Below are 18,364 nucleotides of genomic sequence, written 5' to 3'. Positions count from 1 at the left end.
AGACTTTCCAGTAACTAAAGGACTCTGTGTTAAAAGATTTAGATTTTACTTTTGTTTACCTGGATGACATACTTGTTGCCTGCGCATCTCTGCACACTTTTCAAGTACTTAAGCCAACATGGGCTAATTATTAACTCTGCTAAATGCTAGGTTGGGTTTTCTATTATTGGCTTTTTCAGCCACCGCAACTCCACAGAAGGTGCAACACCCCTGCCGTCAAAAGTCACTGCTATTATGGACTTTCCATTGCACCACACTACCAAAGCACACAAGAGATTTTAGGAATAGTGAATTTCTAACACCGTTTCATTCCGAGAGCTGCTGAACTTGTGCTCCCCTTGTACAGTGCCTCCCTTGTGCAGGGCCCCTAATCGCATGCTTGTGTGGTCAGCAGACATGACCAGAGCATTTAACAACACCAAACGAGCTCTTATGAATGCGACCCTACTGGCACACCTGCTCCCCAACGCACCTATACTCATGACTGCTGATGCCTGAGACTGTGCTGGGTGCTGTGCACGAGCAGTTGGTTGTGGGCATGTGGCAGTTGCTCACCTTCTTCACCCAGCAGTTCTGCCGCTCCAAAAGGAAGTATGGCACTTTTGCCTGCCATTTGTGTTTTCTGCTGGAGGATTGACATTTCACAGCATTTGTTGACCACAAACACCTCATGCACGTGATGGTCAAGGCATCAGACCCTTGGTCTGCATGAAAGCAACCCCTGGCCTACATTTTGGAATTCACTACTGGCATACAGCACATCGAAAGGAAAAATAATGCCGTGGCTGATTGCCTTCCACGGCTCACTATCGATGTCATGTCATACATGTCGGGGTTGTCTATACTGGCATAGCCAGTGACTGAGCTACCAACCCAGAAGTCCAGTCTTAAGGACAGTAGTCATGGGCCTGTGGTTGGCTGATGTCAAGTTTGGGGATGCAGGAGTTTCTTTCCTGTGTGATGTCTCAACCGGTGACCCTCGTCCAATAGCCCCTCCAAACAAAAGGCAGACTGTTTTTAACTCCATTCATGGCCTCTCGCATCTGGGTGGGAAGACTTCACAGAAGTTGGTTGCTTTAAAGTTTGTGTGGCATAGCCTTAGGCAGGGCGTGCGAGACTGGAATGTAGGCTGTATTGTGTATCAGCGGATGAAAATTAACTGACACTTTTGGGCGCCATTATGAAGTTTCGAGGTCCCTGAGTGATAGTTTTACCTTGTCAATGTGACCCTGGCTGATTCTCCCTCCCCCATCCCCGCCTCCCCAGCTGTTTTATACATCTCCTTACCATGGTGAACTGTACCACCAGGTGGCCATAGCTTGTCGCGGCTGCAGAATTAGCTCGTATGTTCATAAACACCTGGGTTGCTTGGTTCGGCACTCCTCCTGATATATCTTCCGACCATGGTCCCCAATTCACATAAGACCTCTGGCCCGTAATGGGTTAGAACCTCACTGTTAAATTGCATCATCTGCATTCCGATGGCCTATGTCAGGGGTTCCCAACCTTTCTTGCACCGCGGACCGGACGACCGGGGTGGGGGGGTGTGTTTAAGTAGGGTTAAACTCACCTCAACTTGTCTTTTACAGTTAGGGTTGCCAACTTTCTCACTCCCAAATAAGGGACAAAAGTAGCAGTCAAATACAGGACGTAAAAATTGCTGGTGAATGCAGCAGGCCAGGCAGCATCTATAGGAAGGGGTACAGTCGATGCTTCAAGCCGAGACTCTTCGTCCTGATGAGCTCTTCCTATAGATGCTGCCTGGCCTGCTGCGTTCACCAGCAATTTTTATGTGTGTTGCTTGAAATTCCAGCATCTGCAGATTTCCTCGTGTTTGTGTTTTTAAATATGGGACACTTGTGTTTACCCCGAGAAAGACTACCATGACCATGAAGCCTTGCACGGGCACCTATGTGCGCATATGTGACGTGCGTGTACGTGGCGATTTTTTTCCACAGATCGGTTTTGGCTTAATCTTCCCGACTACACTGTACATGCATTATTTCTACTTTATATAGGCTGTGTATTTATCATATAATTCCTGCTTTTACTATATGTTACTGTTATTTTAGGTTTTATGTGCTATTTGGTATGATTTGGTAGGTTATTTTTTGGGTCTGGGAATGCTCAAAAATTTTTTCCATATAACTTAATGGTAATTGCTTCTTCGCTTTATGCCATTTTGGCACAAAAGGTTTCATAGGAACGCTCTACCTTAGCAGGGGAAATACGGGACAAGGGCGGTCCTGTATGGGACAAACCAATTTGGCCCAATATATGGGATGTCCCGGCAAATATGGGACAGTTGGCATCCCTATGTTCAAGTTCAATAGTGCGTGACAGGGAATGAGGAAAGGTGCAGCTGACTCACATCGTTTCCTCGTGGCCCGGTAGCACATGCTTTGCAGCCCGGTGGTTGGGGACCGCTGGCCTATGTGAGCGGTTTCACTGTTCCTTAAAGGCTGGTCTGAGGGCCTCCCTGATGGATAAATGTTAGCATGATCATCTCCCGTGTGTCCTGTTGGGGCACAGAACAACTCCAAAAGATGACCTGCAGTCCTGCACAGCTGAGTTGGTGTATGGGTAGCTGCTAAGCGTGCCAGATGATTTTATTCCTGATGCCACGACCGCCTGGTTGGCAACTCAGCAGCATTCCACCTTCCTCAGTAAACTCAGTTCTTTTGCACCTATTCCTACCTCGTGTCCTGGCATACAACACACTTGGGTTCCGGGTGACCTACGTTTTACCTCACTTATTTTTGTCTGCCATGATTCATGTCAACGTTCCCTTAAGCCCCCTTATGATGGCCCGTCCTGCATTTTGGAACAGAGCAAAAAGACCTTTATTGTAGAGACGAAGGGTAAACCTGAATGTATTTCTATAGGGTGCCTTGAAGCAGCCCACCAAGACCTGGATGGTTCCGCTATCATACCCTCTGCATTACGACATAACCATGTGTGTATCAGCACACCCCTTGATGAGTCAGAGGCATCTGCAGTTATTCAACCAAGGCACATGGCACCTGAGCCAGGCTGCTCGTATGAGCTCCAGACAGATTCACAATGCTGGTTTTGGTGAATTCTGGAGGGGGCTTGTGTAGGGTAATATAATGAATAACAGATGATTCATATTGTTCATAATAGAAACTGTTCAACATTATTCACGAACATCATTATTGAGTTGTTGTGTTCACTTTAAGAGACACTGTCTGATGTAATGTTAATGTGAGCTTTGTTTGTAATGAAAGTAAAGGGTTGTGGCTTTTGTTAAGAGTATAAAATGGCTCTTGCATGTTTTATTCACAAAATCCTACATTCCCTTTGGATTGCATATCTACAGTAAGAGAAACCTCTGAATGTTTACACACCTTTACTGAGACAAGCTAATTGACACAGGATATCGAAAAGCTTCTGAAGATAGAGAGCCAGGCACCTAACATTAGTGTTTCTGTGACTTGACTCTCTGAGTACATAATTGATCAGCTAAATGGTTCAAATTACTTAGTTATTTGGATTGATGCAGAGTAATTAACCCAAACCCATTGTTTTAATGTTTGGCTGATGCAGATTCTTATGTCACATGGTCACCATTTTTCAAACCATATCTCTTAGTCTGTGAGGTAGCTTGTGCTTTTAAATTCAATTTGCTGCTCGCGATTTGCAATTAAAACTGAAGACTGGTTCTTGCTTGTATTAGTACTTGCTATCTTCTTATAACTCCAGAATACTCTTTAACATACCCTTCTCTTGGCCCCAGACATAAATCTGTCCCAGAAAGGTCAAACTTTAGAAAGTATCTAATTAAGTAGGGCAGCAAAAGAGCTCTTCACATTGGATCCTTTCCATAATTACTAACCTATTATGTCCCTATGTGCATTTACATCTACGCTATGATCCCTAATCGGCAATCTATGAGACTAAGCAGAGCTTGCAATAACGTTTCAGAAATTTGGTCACATCATCATCTTGGATACTTTTGTTCTCTCAGAGTCAGCCAGTCTTTAAAATGCAGCTTTGTTGTTCATGTGTTGTTGCCTCCTCTGCTGGCCCATTGAGATTTACATATCTTCACCCCTTCAATATCTGACAGCTAAAACTCAGCAGTGGGTACCAGTAGTTACTCTAGGCACAGAGGCACAGCAAGATTTTTCAGGTTTACAGGTAACAGTTCGCATTTATTACCGTGGTAGTGTATTGTCAGAATAATCTGACAGGTCCATCAGTCCTTTTGGTTGATCTACAGGTGGGTTGGGGTGGTCTCTATGGGGATGGCTGCAAGGGCCTCACCCTGTTTCCCCACCCCACCCCAGACTGTCCCTTTGATTGCTCGCCTAATTGGGCCCAGCTTATTTGTGTCCACCTCCATTCCATTCTGGGGTGGCTGCCTTCAGATGCTGTGTGCAATTTCTTCTCTTTCTCGGTGTGCCTTGCAATCAAAATTGTTGCCTGTTGTAACTTGGATCCCTTCCCATCTTTTTCTCCCAATATATTTTACTCTTGATCCATGTAACTAACCATCCACCTCACAGAACCAGCCTTTATTATAAAGTACCATTACTGGTATATTTTAACATGTTATTAACAGCTTGCTGACACATTCTCTGTGTCTTCTGCATTTGCCTTCCCATTCCTTTCATCCATGGGTCTTCTTCCATCAGGAATGGTCAGATCTGAAGTGATAAGCTGGTATTCATTACTTAAACTTTCTGTGATGACATTGTTACTGGATAGACTTGAATCCTTGTTCTCCCTGTGGGCAAGAAGGTGAATCATACGGTTTAATTTGACTCCAGTATTTCCACTGGCTGCCTTACTGGGTCTGCACACAAACACAAGTGTAATTTATCAGGAGCACCGCCTGTGGTTCCACCCACTTGGAAGCGAACGCTGTCTTTTCAGGGAGCTCCCTTAGCATAATATGGTCATCTGGCTGTGGGAGGACTATCTTCTCTCCCTCAGGCTCTCTCTGATCAGCAATATTTTGCTGTTTTGCGCTGTCCCTCAAAATGTTAATCCAGTTACAGTAGTTCACCACATCTCCACTTCATTTGAATAAATCGACTCCAGCAGTTTCTTTCTCTTCAGTTTCTGACATCTCATATTCTTCTGTTGATCGTTTGCAACATGATCTGCACATTCATTCCCTTTCTGCTCCTTTCTTTGCCCTTTCTACTTTAATTGCTGTTACATCTGCAGGCAGCTACACTGCTTTTAACACTTCTTGACTGTGTTTGTCCCTTACCTTTGGTACCTGCTGACATGATTCATGTATATTGTCCCAACTTCTGTCCCTGCATGGGGCTGTTATCTCTCTGTGGGCCATGTTGTATGCTCTGTGAATCATATATGTTTGCTGTGCATGTTATATCTCCATTTCCTGAATCTGTTAGAGCACTGGCCTTACTTAGTACGTCTGTCCTCAGGACAGTTCCCTTGTTGTTTGAGCACACCTAAAAATCTGCCAGAAGCTGCACTCCCTCAATGTCATGTATCTGAGACTTGCTTCTCTACTACCCTCATTGTTTCACCCTCTGCATGGGTAATGTTAATTATCCATCCAGTCATGGGCATGTGTAGATCAGTTATCAAAACTGATGACACTGTGTCAAAAAACATATCACATTGTTGGCCTCCTAATAAACCTTTTGTGTTACTACTAGCAATGGAGGTTGTCACCATCCGCTTGTCTGAACTGGATGCTGCCCTCAGCAACTCTATAAATGTGGCTGGATGCACTGCTGTCATTTCTGTCTGTTTTGGTGAGTGATTCTTACAGCTTCCTCTGTTTTTGGGACACTGCAACCAGCTATGTTCCAGCAGGCCACAGCTGTAACATTTGATTGGTTGCTGGCATATAAAACAAGTCCTCAGTGTCACTGAAGCAGCTACATCCACTTTATGATTTCTCTTTCCCCTCCTCTGGTCTATCTCCCAACCTATGACACGTTCACAGGGTAGGTCAATCCCACTACTATCTCCAAATCTAAAACTTCTTGGTGTGCTGAGCTCAGGCCTCCTTCAGCATTTTCAGTAAGAATGGATCATCCCTCCCTGGATTGTCCAGCCTGTGTGTTCCTCATATGCTTGAAATTTATGCTCTACATAATCCATAGCTGGCTCATCAGCATGCTGAACCACTGACATTATCATTCGCCAGTTATTCTCACCTCCCCCTAGTCACTGACTCACTTCCTTCTTAACACATTATATCTCTCCTCATTACTGGCATTCTTGCTAGTTGCCCATGTACCATTCCGGACTCTCGGGCCACACTGTCCCATATATTTCTCAAGCATTTTGCTTTTACCAACGTGTGTATATCCTTTCGGTGCATCTGGTTCATGTCAATCATTTCTATGAGCTTGACCCAGAATTTTGACTTCCCACAAGCAACTTTAAGTGAGGATAGCTGACAAAATGCTTGCTTCTCCCTGGCAGTGAAGGGCTTGTGAATGGTAGTAATCAGAGTTAAGTCTGGTTCGATAGGATTCTCAACCTACTGTTGCCTAACCTCAATAGGTGCCATCTCAACAGATGTACTGTACCTGGGTATAGACTCTCCCTCAAATATTTTTACACCAGTTCCTATATTGAACATAGTTAAAAATTTAACACTACATGGTTAAAACCACAGAGTATGCACTCTGCAATTTTCCACGCTTGTACTGCCGAACGCATGATACCAGTTGTATTCCCTTCCATATAACATCTATTACCCTAAAGTTTCAAACTTATTCTTAAAACAACAAACACACTCACAAACAAGTATCCTGCCCGAATATACACATGCACCTCTCTGGCATCCTGAGCAGTCAGTAACCATCTTTCATAACAGTCTCACAAACTACTTAAAAATGTCTGGTCCTTTACACAAACACACATGCAAACATATGCCACTCTTTTATTTCTATTAGTTCAGCTCTCTGCGATTTTCTTTGCTACTTCATTATCTTCTGGTCGTTAACCTGAACAAAGGTAAGCATGGATGCTACTCTTAAAAATATTCACCACTTTAGACTGCTTAAGTCACTGGCCACACAGTGGGTCATGAACATATCCCAGATGAGCACTCGAATGTTGTGACTGTGATCGAAATCACTAAAGAGACAATGAAGCTGGTGATCCAGAAGTCTTTCACAAAATTCATCACAAAAAGCAGACATTCTTCTGAAGCACACACAGAGAAGAGTCTTCTAAACTCAAAAAGACATCACATTCTTATGCCCTTGAGATCAATAGATGATTCAATTCAGGTTCAATAGTTACAATGACATTTTTTACTTCAATTGGTTGACAGTGTTTCTTTTGAATTGCATATCTTAAGTGGGAGACTCCTCTGAATGTTCAAATATCCTTGCTGGGACACTTGTTTAATCAGGCAGCATTGGTAAATGAGTAACTGAATTTGTCATTTTCCAGAGCTTTAAGAAGGATATCTTTGCTGCCTTTCCTGGCGATGAGCCACTTACTTTGAAGAAAACAAACAAGTTCTGCAATGATGTGAGTCCCTACAAATAATGTAAAATCAGATTAAAATTGAAATGGCTAATTAAAATAAAATATATAATTGGAGTTAGGCTATTTAAACGTAAAATGTATTCAATGTTCAATATGAAATCTATATGGAATATGGTTCCACATTACAAATAGTTAGTGCAGTTGTGATTATACTACTTTGTACCTTTCTGGACTTTTAGACTTGAGTGCCAAAGTTAAAGATATTTAATTTTGCATCTTGAAGGATTTTCAGTCCATGGAATGTGTAACTTTTTTTTGCTTGCACATCTATAGTTCTGGGAGTTAGAAGAGCAATTTTGTTGGGTTTTTTTGGATAATTTTGTCCCAGACATTTTTAAGATTGAGAACGGTGCTTGGCTAGCTTCATTTTTCGTAAATTACTATTATATTTCATTAGTCGTGACATATGGCCGTGAAACAATTACTATATATTCTGTGCTATTCAGTTGTGCTACATAATTTGAACTGGTCAAGTGCACAGAACATTTAGATTTTTTCCCAGGTTCAAATCATTACCATTAACAATAGTATTTATGTGCATTGTGGTGTTCTGATTTTGAGAACACAGCCTAGCAGGTATAATCTGAGTGCCTAAATATAGGAACACATCAGTTGATTTACTACATCAGGTTTAAATCGTGGAGGATAAGGGGATCAGTGCCAAGAGTATTAATATGCCAAGGCATGTTAAGTAAAGGAGGAGGTAATATTAGGTTGCTTAAGGAGCATTAAGATGGATAAGTCCTCAAGGCCTGCCTGATGGAATATACCCCAGGTTATTTAGAGAAGCAAGTGAAGAGATTATCAGCAGCAGAAGATGTAACCCGCGGCCTGATGCTGGAGTCAGGCATTATTTAGCCAGCTCTACGAGGGTTCATGCCACAAGTAGAAGATATTTTTTGCATCTTTGGCAGATGGGGAGAAGTTTTCAAAGATTGACTTGTCAGAAGCCTATCTACAAATGGAGACTGAGGAGTTAATCAGAAAGTTCCTCACAATCAACACTCACAAGGGATTGGTCCAGTATTATTGCCTTGTCCTTGGCATTGCATTAGCTCCAGCAATTTGGCAAAGAGCAATAGACCAAGTACTCCAAGTTATCCCAGGAACACAATGTTACCTTGATGACATCATCATGTCTGGCAAAAATGATGATGAGCACCTCCAGAATTTTGGTTAAATGCTTACCAGGCTGAGTGAATATGGTCTGTGTTCAAAGAAGAGAAATGTGAGTTTTCAAGAATGAAGTCTCATATTGTGGACGTCATTGATAAGCAAAGCTTGTTGTTCATTGATATCATTTTGGAGTGGCTACGCTTGCTGCGTCGTGCCGCCATCTTCTCCTCCCCTCCCCAATAGTTGGGCACTATTCCTAGGAGCCCACTTTTATGACATAGAGTTCAAGGGTACCAACCAACACAGCGACGCTGATGGTTTGTCATGTCTTCCAGTATTGGCAACTGAAAAAGAAAAGTCTTCATATTGTGACCCAGCAGAAATGTTCCACACCACATTGGTGGACCAGTTGCCAGTAACAAATTGTGAAATACAAAGGAAACAAGGAATGACCTGACATTGTCAAAAGTCTATGAAATCACCATGCAGGAATGGCCAGTTCATGGTAACCCTCTAATTCCAGAGATCTCAGCGAGACGAGACCAACTGTTGGTATGTCAAATCATGTTGATATGTAAATCTCGTGATGTCGTTCCCTCTAAACTGCGCACCAGAGTGTTAGAAAATCTAACACTGTCAAGAAGAAGAGTCTCACCTGGAGCTATGTGTGGTGGCTGGGATTAGACAAACAGAGTGAAAATATGGCCGAAATCTTTTTGGAATGCCAAAAAGTTTAGAATGCACCCCTACAGGCACTGTTACACCCTTGGAAGTGGCCGTTGTCACCATGGCAAAGAGCACATATCGACTTTGCTGGGCCATTCATGGACTCCATCTTTCTGATTGCTGTGGATGTTCATTTGAAATGGCTGGAGGTTATTCCAGAGAAACCAACCACCTGAGCAAAGGCTGTCTCTGCTCTGAGGACTATCTTCGCTAGAAATTTCTTACCTGCACAGATTGTGAGTGACAATGAACTAGAATACACGTCAGAAGATTTCCGACTGTTCATGAAGAAACATGGCATCAGACATTTCAAGTCAGCTCCTCACCACCCAGCAACAAATGGGTTGGCTGAAGTGTTTATCCAAACCTTTAAGAAGTCCATTAAAGTGATGGACAAGGAGGGCATTTCTCTACAATGCAAAGTGGACAACTTCCTTTTTGTATCGGAACTCAGTTCATGCAATGACAAATTCATGCATGAACTGAGTTCATGCATGACAAATATATTAGGCAGGAAATATCGGAACTCAGTTCATGCAATGACAAATATATTAGGCAGGAAATGGTGTTGGATAGACTGTTGGGTCTGAAGGCTGATAAGTCCCCGGGACCTGATGGTCTGCATCCCAGGGTACTTAAGGAGGTGACTTTAGAAATCGTGGATGCATTGGTAATCATTTTCCAATGTTCTATAGATTCAGGATCAGTTCCTGTGGATTGTAGGGTGGCTAATGTTGTCCCACTTTTGAAGAAAGGAGGGAGAGAGAAAACAGGGAATTACAGATCGGTTAGCCTGACGTCAGTGGTGGGAAAGATGCTGGAGTCAATTATAAAAGATGAAATTTCGACACATTTGGATGGCAGTAACTGGATAGGTCCAAGTCAGCATGGATTTTACGAAGGGGAAATTGTGCTTGACTAATCTTCTGAAAATTTTTGAGGATGTAACTATGAAAATGGACAAGGGAGAGCCAGTAGATGTAGTGTACCTGGACTTTCAGAAAGCCTTTGATGAAGTCCCACATAGGAGATTAGTGGGCAAAATTAGGGCACATGGTATTGGGGGCAGAGTACTGACATGGATTGAAAATTGGCTGGCTGACAGGAAACAAAGAGTAGCGATTAAGGGGTCCCTTTCAGAGTGGCAGGCAGTGACCAGTGGGGTACCGCAGGGTTCAGTGCTGGGACCTCAGCTGTTTACAATATACATTCATGATTTAGATGAAGGGATTAAAAGTAACATTAGCAAATTTGCAGATGACACAAAGCTGGGTGGCAGTGTGAAATGTGAGGAGGATGTTATGAGAATGCAGGGTGACTTGTACAGGCTGGGTGAGTGGGCGGATGCAGTTTAATGTGGATAAATGTGAGGTTATCCACTTTGGTGGTAAGAACAGGAAGGCAGATTATTATCTAAATGGATTCAAGTTAGGAAAAGGGGAAGTACAACAAGATCTAGGTGTTCTTGTACATCAGTCACTGAAAGCAAGCATGCAGGTACAGCAGGCAGTGAAGAAAGCTAATGGCGTGCTGGCCTTCATAACAAGGGGAATTGAGTATAAGAGCACAGTGGTCCTTCTGCAGCTTTACAGGGCCCTGGTGAGACCACACCTGGAGTATTGTGTGCAGTTTTGGTCTCCAAATTTGAGGAAGGACATTCTTGCTATTGAGGGAATGCAGTGTAGGTTCACAAGGTTAATTCCTGGGATGGCGGGACTGTCATATGTTGAAAGATTGGAGCGACTGGGCTTGTATACACTGGAATTTAGAAGGATGAGAGTGCCATCTATATACCCATCCAGACTTCTCTTAAGCGTTGAAATCAAGCTCAATGCACCACTTGCACCAGCAGTTCGTTCGACACTCTTAAGCTTTTCACCTTTCACTCTTAACCCATGACTTCTAGTTCTAGTCCCACCCAACCTCAGTGGAAAAAGCCTGGTTGCATTTACCCTATCTATATACCTCATAATTTTGTATACCTCAATCAGATCTCTCCTCAATCTTCTATACTCCAAGGAACATAGTCGTAACCTATCCAATATTTCCATATTACTCAGTACCTTCAGTCCTCGCAATATCCTTGTAAATTTTGTCTGTACTGTTTCAGCCTTATTAACATTTTTCCTGTAAGTAGGTGACCAGAACTGCACACAATACTCCAAATTAAGTCTCATTAATGTCTTTTACAATTTCAACATAACATCACAACTCCTGTACTCAGCACGTTATTTTCTGAAGGCCAATGTGCCAAAAGCTTTCTTTTCAACCCTATCTACCTGTGACGCTACTTTTAATAAATTATGCACCTGTATTCCCAGATTCCTTTGTTCTGCGGCATTCTTCAGTGCCTTATCATTCACTATGTAAGACCTACCCTGGCTGGTTCTACTGAAGTGAAATACTATGCACTTGTCTGCATTAAGTTCCATCTGCCATTTTCAGTCCATTTTTCTAGCTGGTCCAGATCCCTTTGCAAGCTCTGAATTTCCTCCTTATTGTCCACTATGCCGTCAATCTTGGTGTCATTCACAAATTTGCTGATCCAGTTAACCACATTATTGCCTGGGTCATTGATATGGATGACAAACAGATCCCTGAGATCCTGCAGCACCCCACTAGTCACAGGCCTAAAGTCGGAGAGGCAACCATCAACTACCACTCGCTGGCTTCAATGCCTAATCCAATTCACTACCTCATCTTGCATCCAAGTGACTGAACCTCCTTGAGTGACCTCCCATGCGAGACCTTGTGAAATGCCTTGCTAAAGTCCATGTAGACTATATCCATTGCCTTGCTTTCATCAACTTCCCTGGGAACTTCCTTGAAAAACTCTTATAGATTGGTTAGACCTGACCTACCGTGCACAAAGCCATGCTGACTATCCCTATTCAGTCCATGTCTATTCAAATACCCATATATGTGGTTCATTAGTGCAGGGTATACCTTTCAATAACTTTCCCACCACTAGTGCCGGGCTCACCAATCTATTTCCTGGTTTATTTTTAGAGCCTTTCTCAGACAGCGTAACAACATTAGCTATCCTCCAGTCCTCCGGTATCTCACCTTTCCCTAAGGATGATTTAAATATCTCTACTAGGGGCCATTGCGATTTTTGCACTTGCCTTCCACAGGGTCCGAGGGAATACATTGTCAGGCCCTGGGGATTTATCCACCCTAATTTGCCTCTAGACAGCAAATACCTCCTCCTCTGTAATCTATATAGAGTTCTATGCCCTCGCTGCTGCTTTGCCTCACTTCCATATATTCTGTGTCCATTTCCCAATACAGATAAAACATCTCCTATTTCTTTTCGTTCTACACATAATCTATCTGATCTTACAGAGGACCAATTTTATCCCTTACAATTCTTTTGCTCCTAACATACTGTATATGTAGAATTCTTTAGGATTCTCCTTCGTCTTGTCTGCTAGGGCAACCTCAATCTTTCTTTTAGCCCTCCTAATTTCATTCTTAAGTGTTCTCTTGCATTTCTTATACTCCATAAGTACCTCATTTGTTCCAACCTGCCTAGGCTTACTAAGCATCTCTTTTTTTTCCTTAACCAAAGCCTCAATATCTCTTGAAAACTAAGGTCCCCTAAACCAGTTTATCTACCTTTTATTCTGACAGGCACATACGAGCTTTGTACTCACAAAATTTCACTTTTGAAGGCCTCCCACTTAACAAGTACACTTTTGCCGGAAAACAGCCTGTCCAGTGTACACCTGCCAGATCCTTTCTGATACCATTGAACTTGGCCTTCCTCCAATTTCTTATTTCACCCTGCAGAAAAGACCTATCTTTTCCATATTTTACTTTGAAACTAATAACATTATGATCACTAGATGCAACATGTTCCTCCCCCCACAGAAACTTCTGTCACCTGCCCCATCTGATTCTTTAGTAGATCAAGTATTGTCGTTGGAATTTCAATGTACTGATTAGGGAAACTTTCCTGAATGCATTTTACAAGCTCTATTCTATTTAGTCCTGTTATAGTATGAGAGTCTCAGTCAATATGCGGACAGTTTAAAAAAAACCTACTATAACAACCTTATGATTCTAGCACCTGTCTATGATCTCTCTACAAATGTGTTCCTCTAAATCTCTCGGACTATTGGGTGGTCTGTAATATAGTTCAATTAACGTGGTCATACCTTTCTTATTTCTCAGTTCCTCCCATAAAGCCTCACTAGATGAGTTCTGCAGTCTGTCCTGACTGAGCACTGACGTGACATTTTCCCTGACTCAAAATGTCACCTCTACACCTTTAATCCCTCCCACCCTGTCGAGTCTAAAGCAAAGAAACCCTGGAATATTGAGCTGCCTGTCATGTCCTTGCTGCATTCAAGTCTCACTAATGGCTACAATATCATAATTCCATATGTTTGTTCATGCCCTGAGCTCATCTGTCTTGCTTACAATACTTTTTGCATTGAAATTCAGTGGCATGCAAAATTTGGGCACCCCTGGCCAAAATTTCTGTTACTGTGAATAGTTAAGTGGGTAGAAGATGAACTGATCTCCAAAAGTCATAAGGTTAAAGATGAAACATTCTTTTCAACATTTTTAGCAAGATTAGTGTATTATTTTTGTTTTGTGCAATTTCAGAGTGGAAAAAAAGGAAAGGAGCACCATGCAAAGGTTTGGGCACCCCAAGAGATTTGAGCTCTCAGATAACTTTTACCAAGGTCTCAGACCTTAATTAGTTTGTTAGGGCTATGGCTTGTTCACAGCCATCATTAGGAAAGGCCAGGTCATGCAAATTTCAAAGCTTTATAAATACCCTGACTCCTCAAACCTTGTCCCAACAATCAGCAGCCATGGGCTCCTCTAAGCAGCTGCCTAACACTCTGAAAATTAAAATAAATGATGCCCACAAAGCAGAAGAAGGCTATAAGAAGATAACAAAGCGTTTTCAGGTAGCTATTTCCTCAGTTCATAATGTAATTAAGAAGTAGCAGTTAACAGGAACAGTGGAGGTCAAGTTGAGGTCTGGAAGACCAAGAAAACTTTCTGAGAGAACTGCTCGTAGGATTGCTAGAAAGGCAAAAAAAAAAACCGTTTGACTGCAAAAGACCTTCAGGAAGATTTAGCAGACTCTGGAGTGGTGGTGCACTGTTCTACTGTGCAGTGACACCTGCACAAATATGACCTTCATGGAAGAGTCACCAGAAGAAAACCTTTCCTGCATCCTCACCACAAAATTCAGCGTCAGAAGTTTGCAAAGGAACATCTAAACAAGCCTGATGCATTTTGGAAATGAGTCCTGTGGACTGATGAATTTAAAATAGAACTTTTTCGCCGCAATGAGCAAAGGTATGTTTGGAGAAAAAAGGATGCAGAATTTCATGAAAAGAACACCTCCCCAACTGTTAAGCACGAGGGTGGATCGATCATGCTGTGGGCTGGTGTTGCAGCCAGTGGCGTGGGGAACATTTCAATGGTAGAGGGAAGAATGAATTCAATTAAATACCAGCAAATTCTGGAAGCAAACATCACACCGTCTGTAAAAAAAAAGCTGAAGATGAAAAGAGGATGGCTTCTACAACAGGATAATGATCCTAAACACACCTCAAAATCCACAATACCATGGCCCTCATAGTCCCCCGACATAAACATCATCGAGAATCTGTGGGTAGACCTCAAAAGAGCAATACATGCAAGACGGCCCAAGAATCTCACAGAACTAGAAGCCTTTTGCAAGGAAGAATGGGCAAAAATCCCCCAAACAAGAATTGAAGACTCTTAGCTGGCTACAGAAAGCATTTACAAGCTGTGATACTTGCCACAGGGGGTGTTACTAAGTACTGATCATGCAGGGTGCCCAAGCTTTTGCTTTGGGCCCTTTCCCTTTTTTGTTATTTTGAAACTAAAAGATGGAAATAAAAAAGTAGTCTTGCTTAAAATATTAAAGATACGTGTCATCTTTAACTTTATACCTTTTGGAAATCAGGTCATTTTTCACTCACTTAGCTATTCACAGTAACAGAAATTTTGACCAAGTGTGCCCAGACGTTTGCATGCCACTGTATATGCAGCTCCGAACATTAGTCTCCTCTTGCTCAGCCTTTTGATTCATGACTTTTTCTGAGGTCTTAACAACATCTATCTCCACAACCTCTCCACTATCTGATCTGGCACTCTGTTTCTCATTCCCCTACAACTCTAGTTTATCCACCACCGCCACCACCCCGCCCCCCCTGCTGCAAGCAGCACTGGCAGACCTTTCCACTAGGATATTAGTTCCCTCCAGTTCTGCAGTTCAGGTGCAAACCATATCTTCTGTACAAGTCCCATTTTCCCTGAAGGAGAGCCCAATGATCTGAAAATGTGACGCAATCCTTCCTACACTAACACCTTAGCCATATGTTAAACAGTATGATCTTCCTATTTCTGGCCTCACTGGCACATGGCATGGATAGCAATCCTGAGATCAGAACCCTGGAGGTCCTGTTCTTTAACTTGTCACCTAACTCCTTGAGCTCACTTGAGTTACTCTTCCTACGTTTGTCATTAGTACCTACATGGACCATGGTCCCACTTAAGAATGTTGAGGACTCAACCCAAGATGGCCCAGATCCTGGCACCCGAGAAGCAACATACTGACCAGGAATCTCATTCTCATCCACCGAGTCTTCTTCCTTTTCTCTTAACTAACAAATCCCCTTTCACCACAGCTTGCCTGTCCCCCCCTTTCCCTTCTGAGTCACAGAGCCAGGCTCAGTGCCAGAGAACTGACCACTGCGATTTTCCTCTGCTATGTCATACTCCTCCAATAGTATTCAAAGTGGTGCACCTGTTGTTGAGGGGAATGGCCACAGGGATACTCTGCACTGGCTGTTTAACTCCTTTTTCCTCCTAAATGTCACTCAGTTTCCTTTGTCCTGCACCTTGGATGTAACTACATCTCTGTATGTCCTATCCATCAACCCCTCAGCTGCCCAAGTGATCAGGAGTTCAAACAGTTCCAGTTCCAACTCAACATGGAGTGTTAGAAGTTACAGCAGGATGCATTTCTTGCAGGTGCAGTTGTCAGGGACATAGGATGTCTCCCTGACTTCCCACATCCCACACGAGGAGCATTCAACCTTTCTGCCTGGAACTCCTGCTGTTCTAATTGTACAAATATAAAGGAGGAACAATAAACAATAGTAGAAATAAAGAAGCTACGGTACCTACAGCTTTTTCGCTTATCTCACAAAAGCCTCTCCTTGCTGAAGCCTCGTCGAGCTAAAGCCTTAAGTAACCACTCTAAAATGGCCCACTCCAACAAAGGCCGCTCTGCATCCCCCTTGCCTTATTTTTGTTTGTTTTTGTCAATCAATCCCAATTGCTGATAGGCTGCTGTTCAAAAACCAAACTGCCGCAAATCAATGCCATGTGTACTGAATTGGTGAACCTGAGTGAGCTACATCTTCTTACACTTTCAATTGCTGACTGGCTTCTGTTCAAACCTCTTGTTTTTAATGTCAATATGTTGTGGAACTGCAGAAAGTTAAGTAAAACATGTATTAGATTTAATACAGAATCATCAGTGCCTGAATATACTAATATTACCACAATCAGCATTAAACAAGGTAATTAACACATGTAACATCCTTGGGCCATGCATCTATAGAAGTTTGCCAAAGTTTTTGATGACATGCCGAATATCTGCAGACTCCTGAGGAAGTAGAGGTGCTGCTGAGCTTCCTTTGCAATTTTATTTATATGATAGGTCCAGGACAGGCCCTCTGAGATAGTGGCACCCAGGAATTTAAAGTTACTGACCCCTTCCACCTTTGATCCTCCAATGATTACTGGCTCATGGACCACTGGCTTTCCTCTCTTGAATTCTACATTCTGTTCCTTGGTCTTATTGAAACTGAGTGAGAGTTTGTTGTTATGACACTACTCAGCCAAATTTTCAATTTCCCTCCTGTATGCAGATTCGTTACCACCTTTGATACCACCCACAACAGTGTGTGGTCATGACTAGAATTTGGCTTGTCAACAAATACACTCAAAAACTTCTATAGATGTACTGTGGAGAACATTCTGACAGGCTGCATCACTGTCTGGTATTGGGGGGCTACTGCACAGGACTGAAAGAAGCTGCAGTCCTCATCCATAAGGGCAGTGATGTTGTGGGGACGGAACTGGACTCTCTGACGGTGGTGTCTGAAAAGAGGATGCTGTCCAAATTGCATGCCATTTTGGACAATGCCTCCCATCCACTACATAATGTACTGGTTGGGCACAGGAGTACATTCAGCCAGAGACTCATTCCACCGAGATGCAACACAGAGCATCATAGGAAGTCATTCCTGCCTGTGGCCATCAAACTTTACAACTCCTCCCTTGGAGGGTCAGACACCCTGAGCCAATAGGCTGGTCGTGGACTTATTTCCTGGCATAATTTACATATTACTATTTAATTATTTATGGTTTTATTACTATTTAATTATTTATGGTGCAACTGTAACAAAAACCAATTTTCCCTGGGATCAATAAAGTATGACTGTGACTATGACGGAGCGTTGTACATTTAGTCGGCTTTTTCTGGGGTACTAGCCTACAAAGTATCCAGGACATCTTCAAGGAGCGGTGTCTCAGAAAGACAGTGTCCATTATTAAGGACCTCCAGCACCCAGGGCATGCTCTTTTCTCACTCCTACCATCAGGTAGGAGATACAGAAGCCTGAAGGCGCACACTCAGCGATTCAGGAACAGCTTCTTCCCCTCTGCCATCCGATTTGTAAATGGACATTGAAACTTTGGATACTACTATTTTTTGCACGATTTTAATCTATTCAATATAGGTGTACTGTAATTTATTTATTTATTATTTTATTTTGTGTTTATTTTTCTTCTATATTATGTATTGTGTTGAATTGCTGCTGCTAAGTTAACACATTTTACGTCACATGCTGGTGATAATAAGCCTGATTCTGGTTCTGGAGTCATTAGCAAACCTGTATATAGTGTTGGAACTGTACTTAGCCACACGGTCATAGTT

At 42.6% G+C, this 18,364-nt stretch overlaps 1 protein-coding gene across 12 annotated transcripts in view; it reads left to right on the top strand.

The window, feature by feature from the left end:
- Positions 1-18,364, top strand: part of stk33 (serine/threonine kinase 33) — a 226,891-nt gene that overhangs the window by 182,544 nt on the left and 25,983 nt on the right. For 10 of the 12 annotated variants that reach the window (XM_072272561.1, XM_072272555.1, XM_072272558.1 and 7 more), the window contains one exon: positions 7,420-7,500. The exons of 1 other annotated variant lie outside the window; for it this stretch is intronic. In XM_072272561.1, coding sequence (XP_072128662.1) covers positions 7,420-7,500 — 81 coding nt within the window. Of the gene's footprint in view, positions 1-7,419; positions 7,501-18,364 lie in introns of those variants that run through there. One more of the 12 variants, XM_072272563.1, reaches the window with a different exon arrangement.

Source organism: Mobula birostris, chromosome 11, assembly GCF_030028105.1.
Source record: "Mobula birostris isolate sMobBir1 chromosome 11, sMobBir1.hap1, whole genome shotgun sequence".
In the NCBI taxonomy this organism is placed as follows: Eukaryota; Metazoa; Chordata; class Chondrichthyes; order Myliobatiformes; family Myliobatidae; genus Mobula; species Mobula birostris.
Note: the sequence above shows the minus strand (reverse complement) of the source record. Positions and strands in the feature narration are given on the sequence as shown.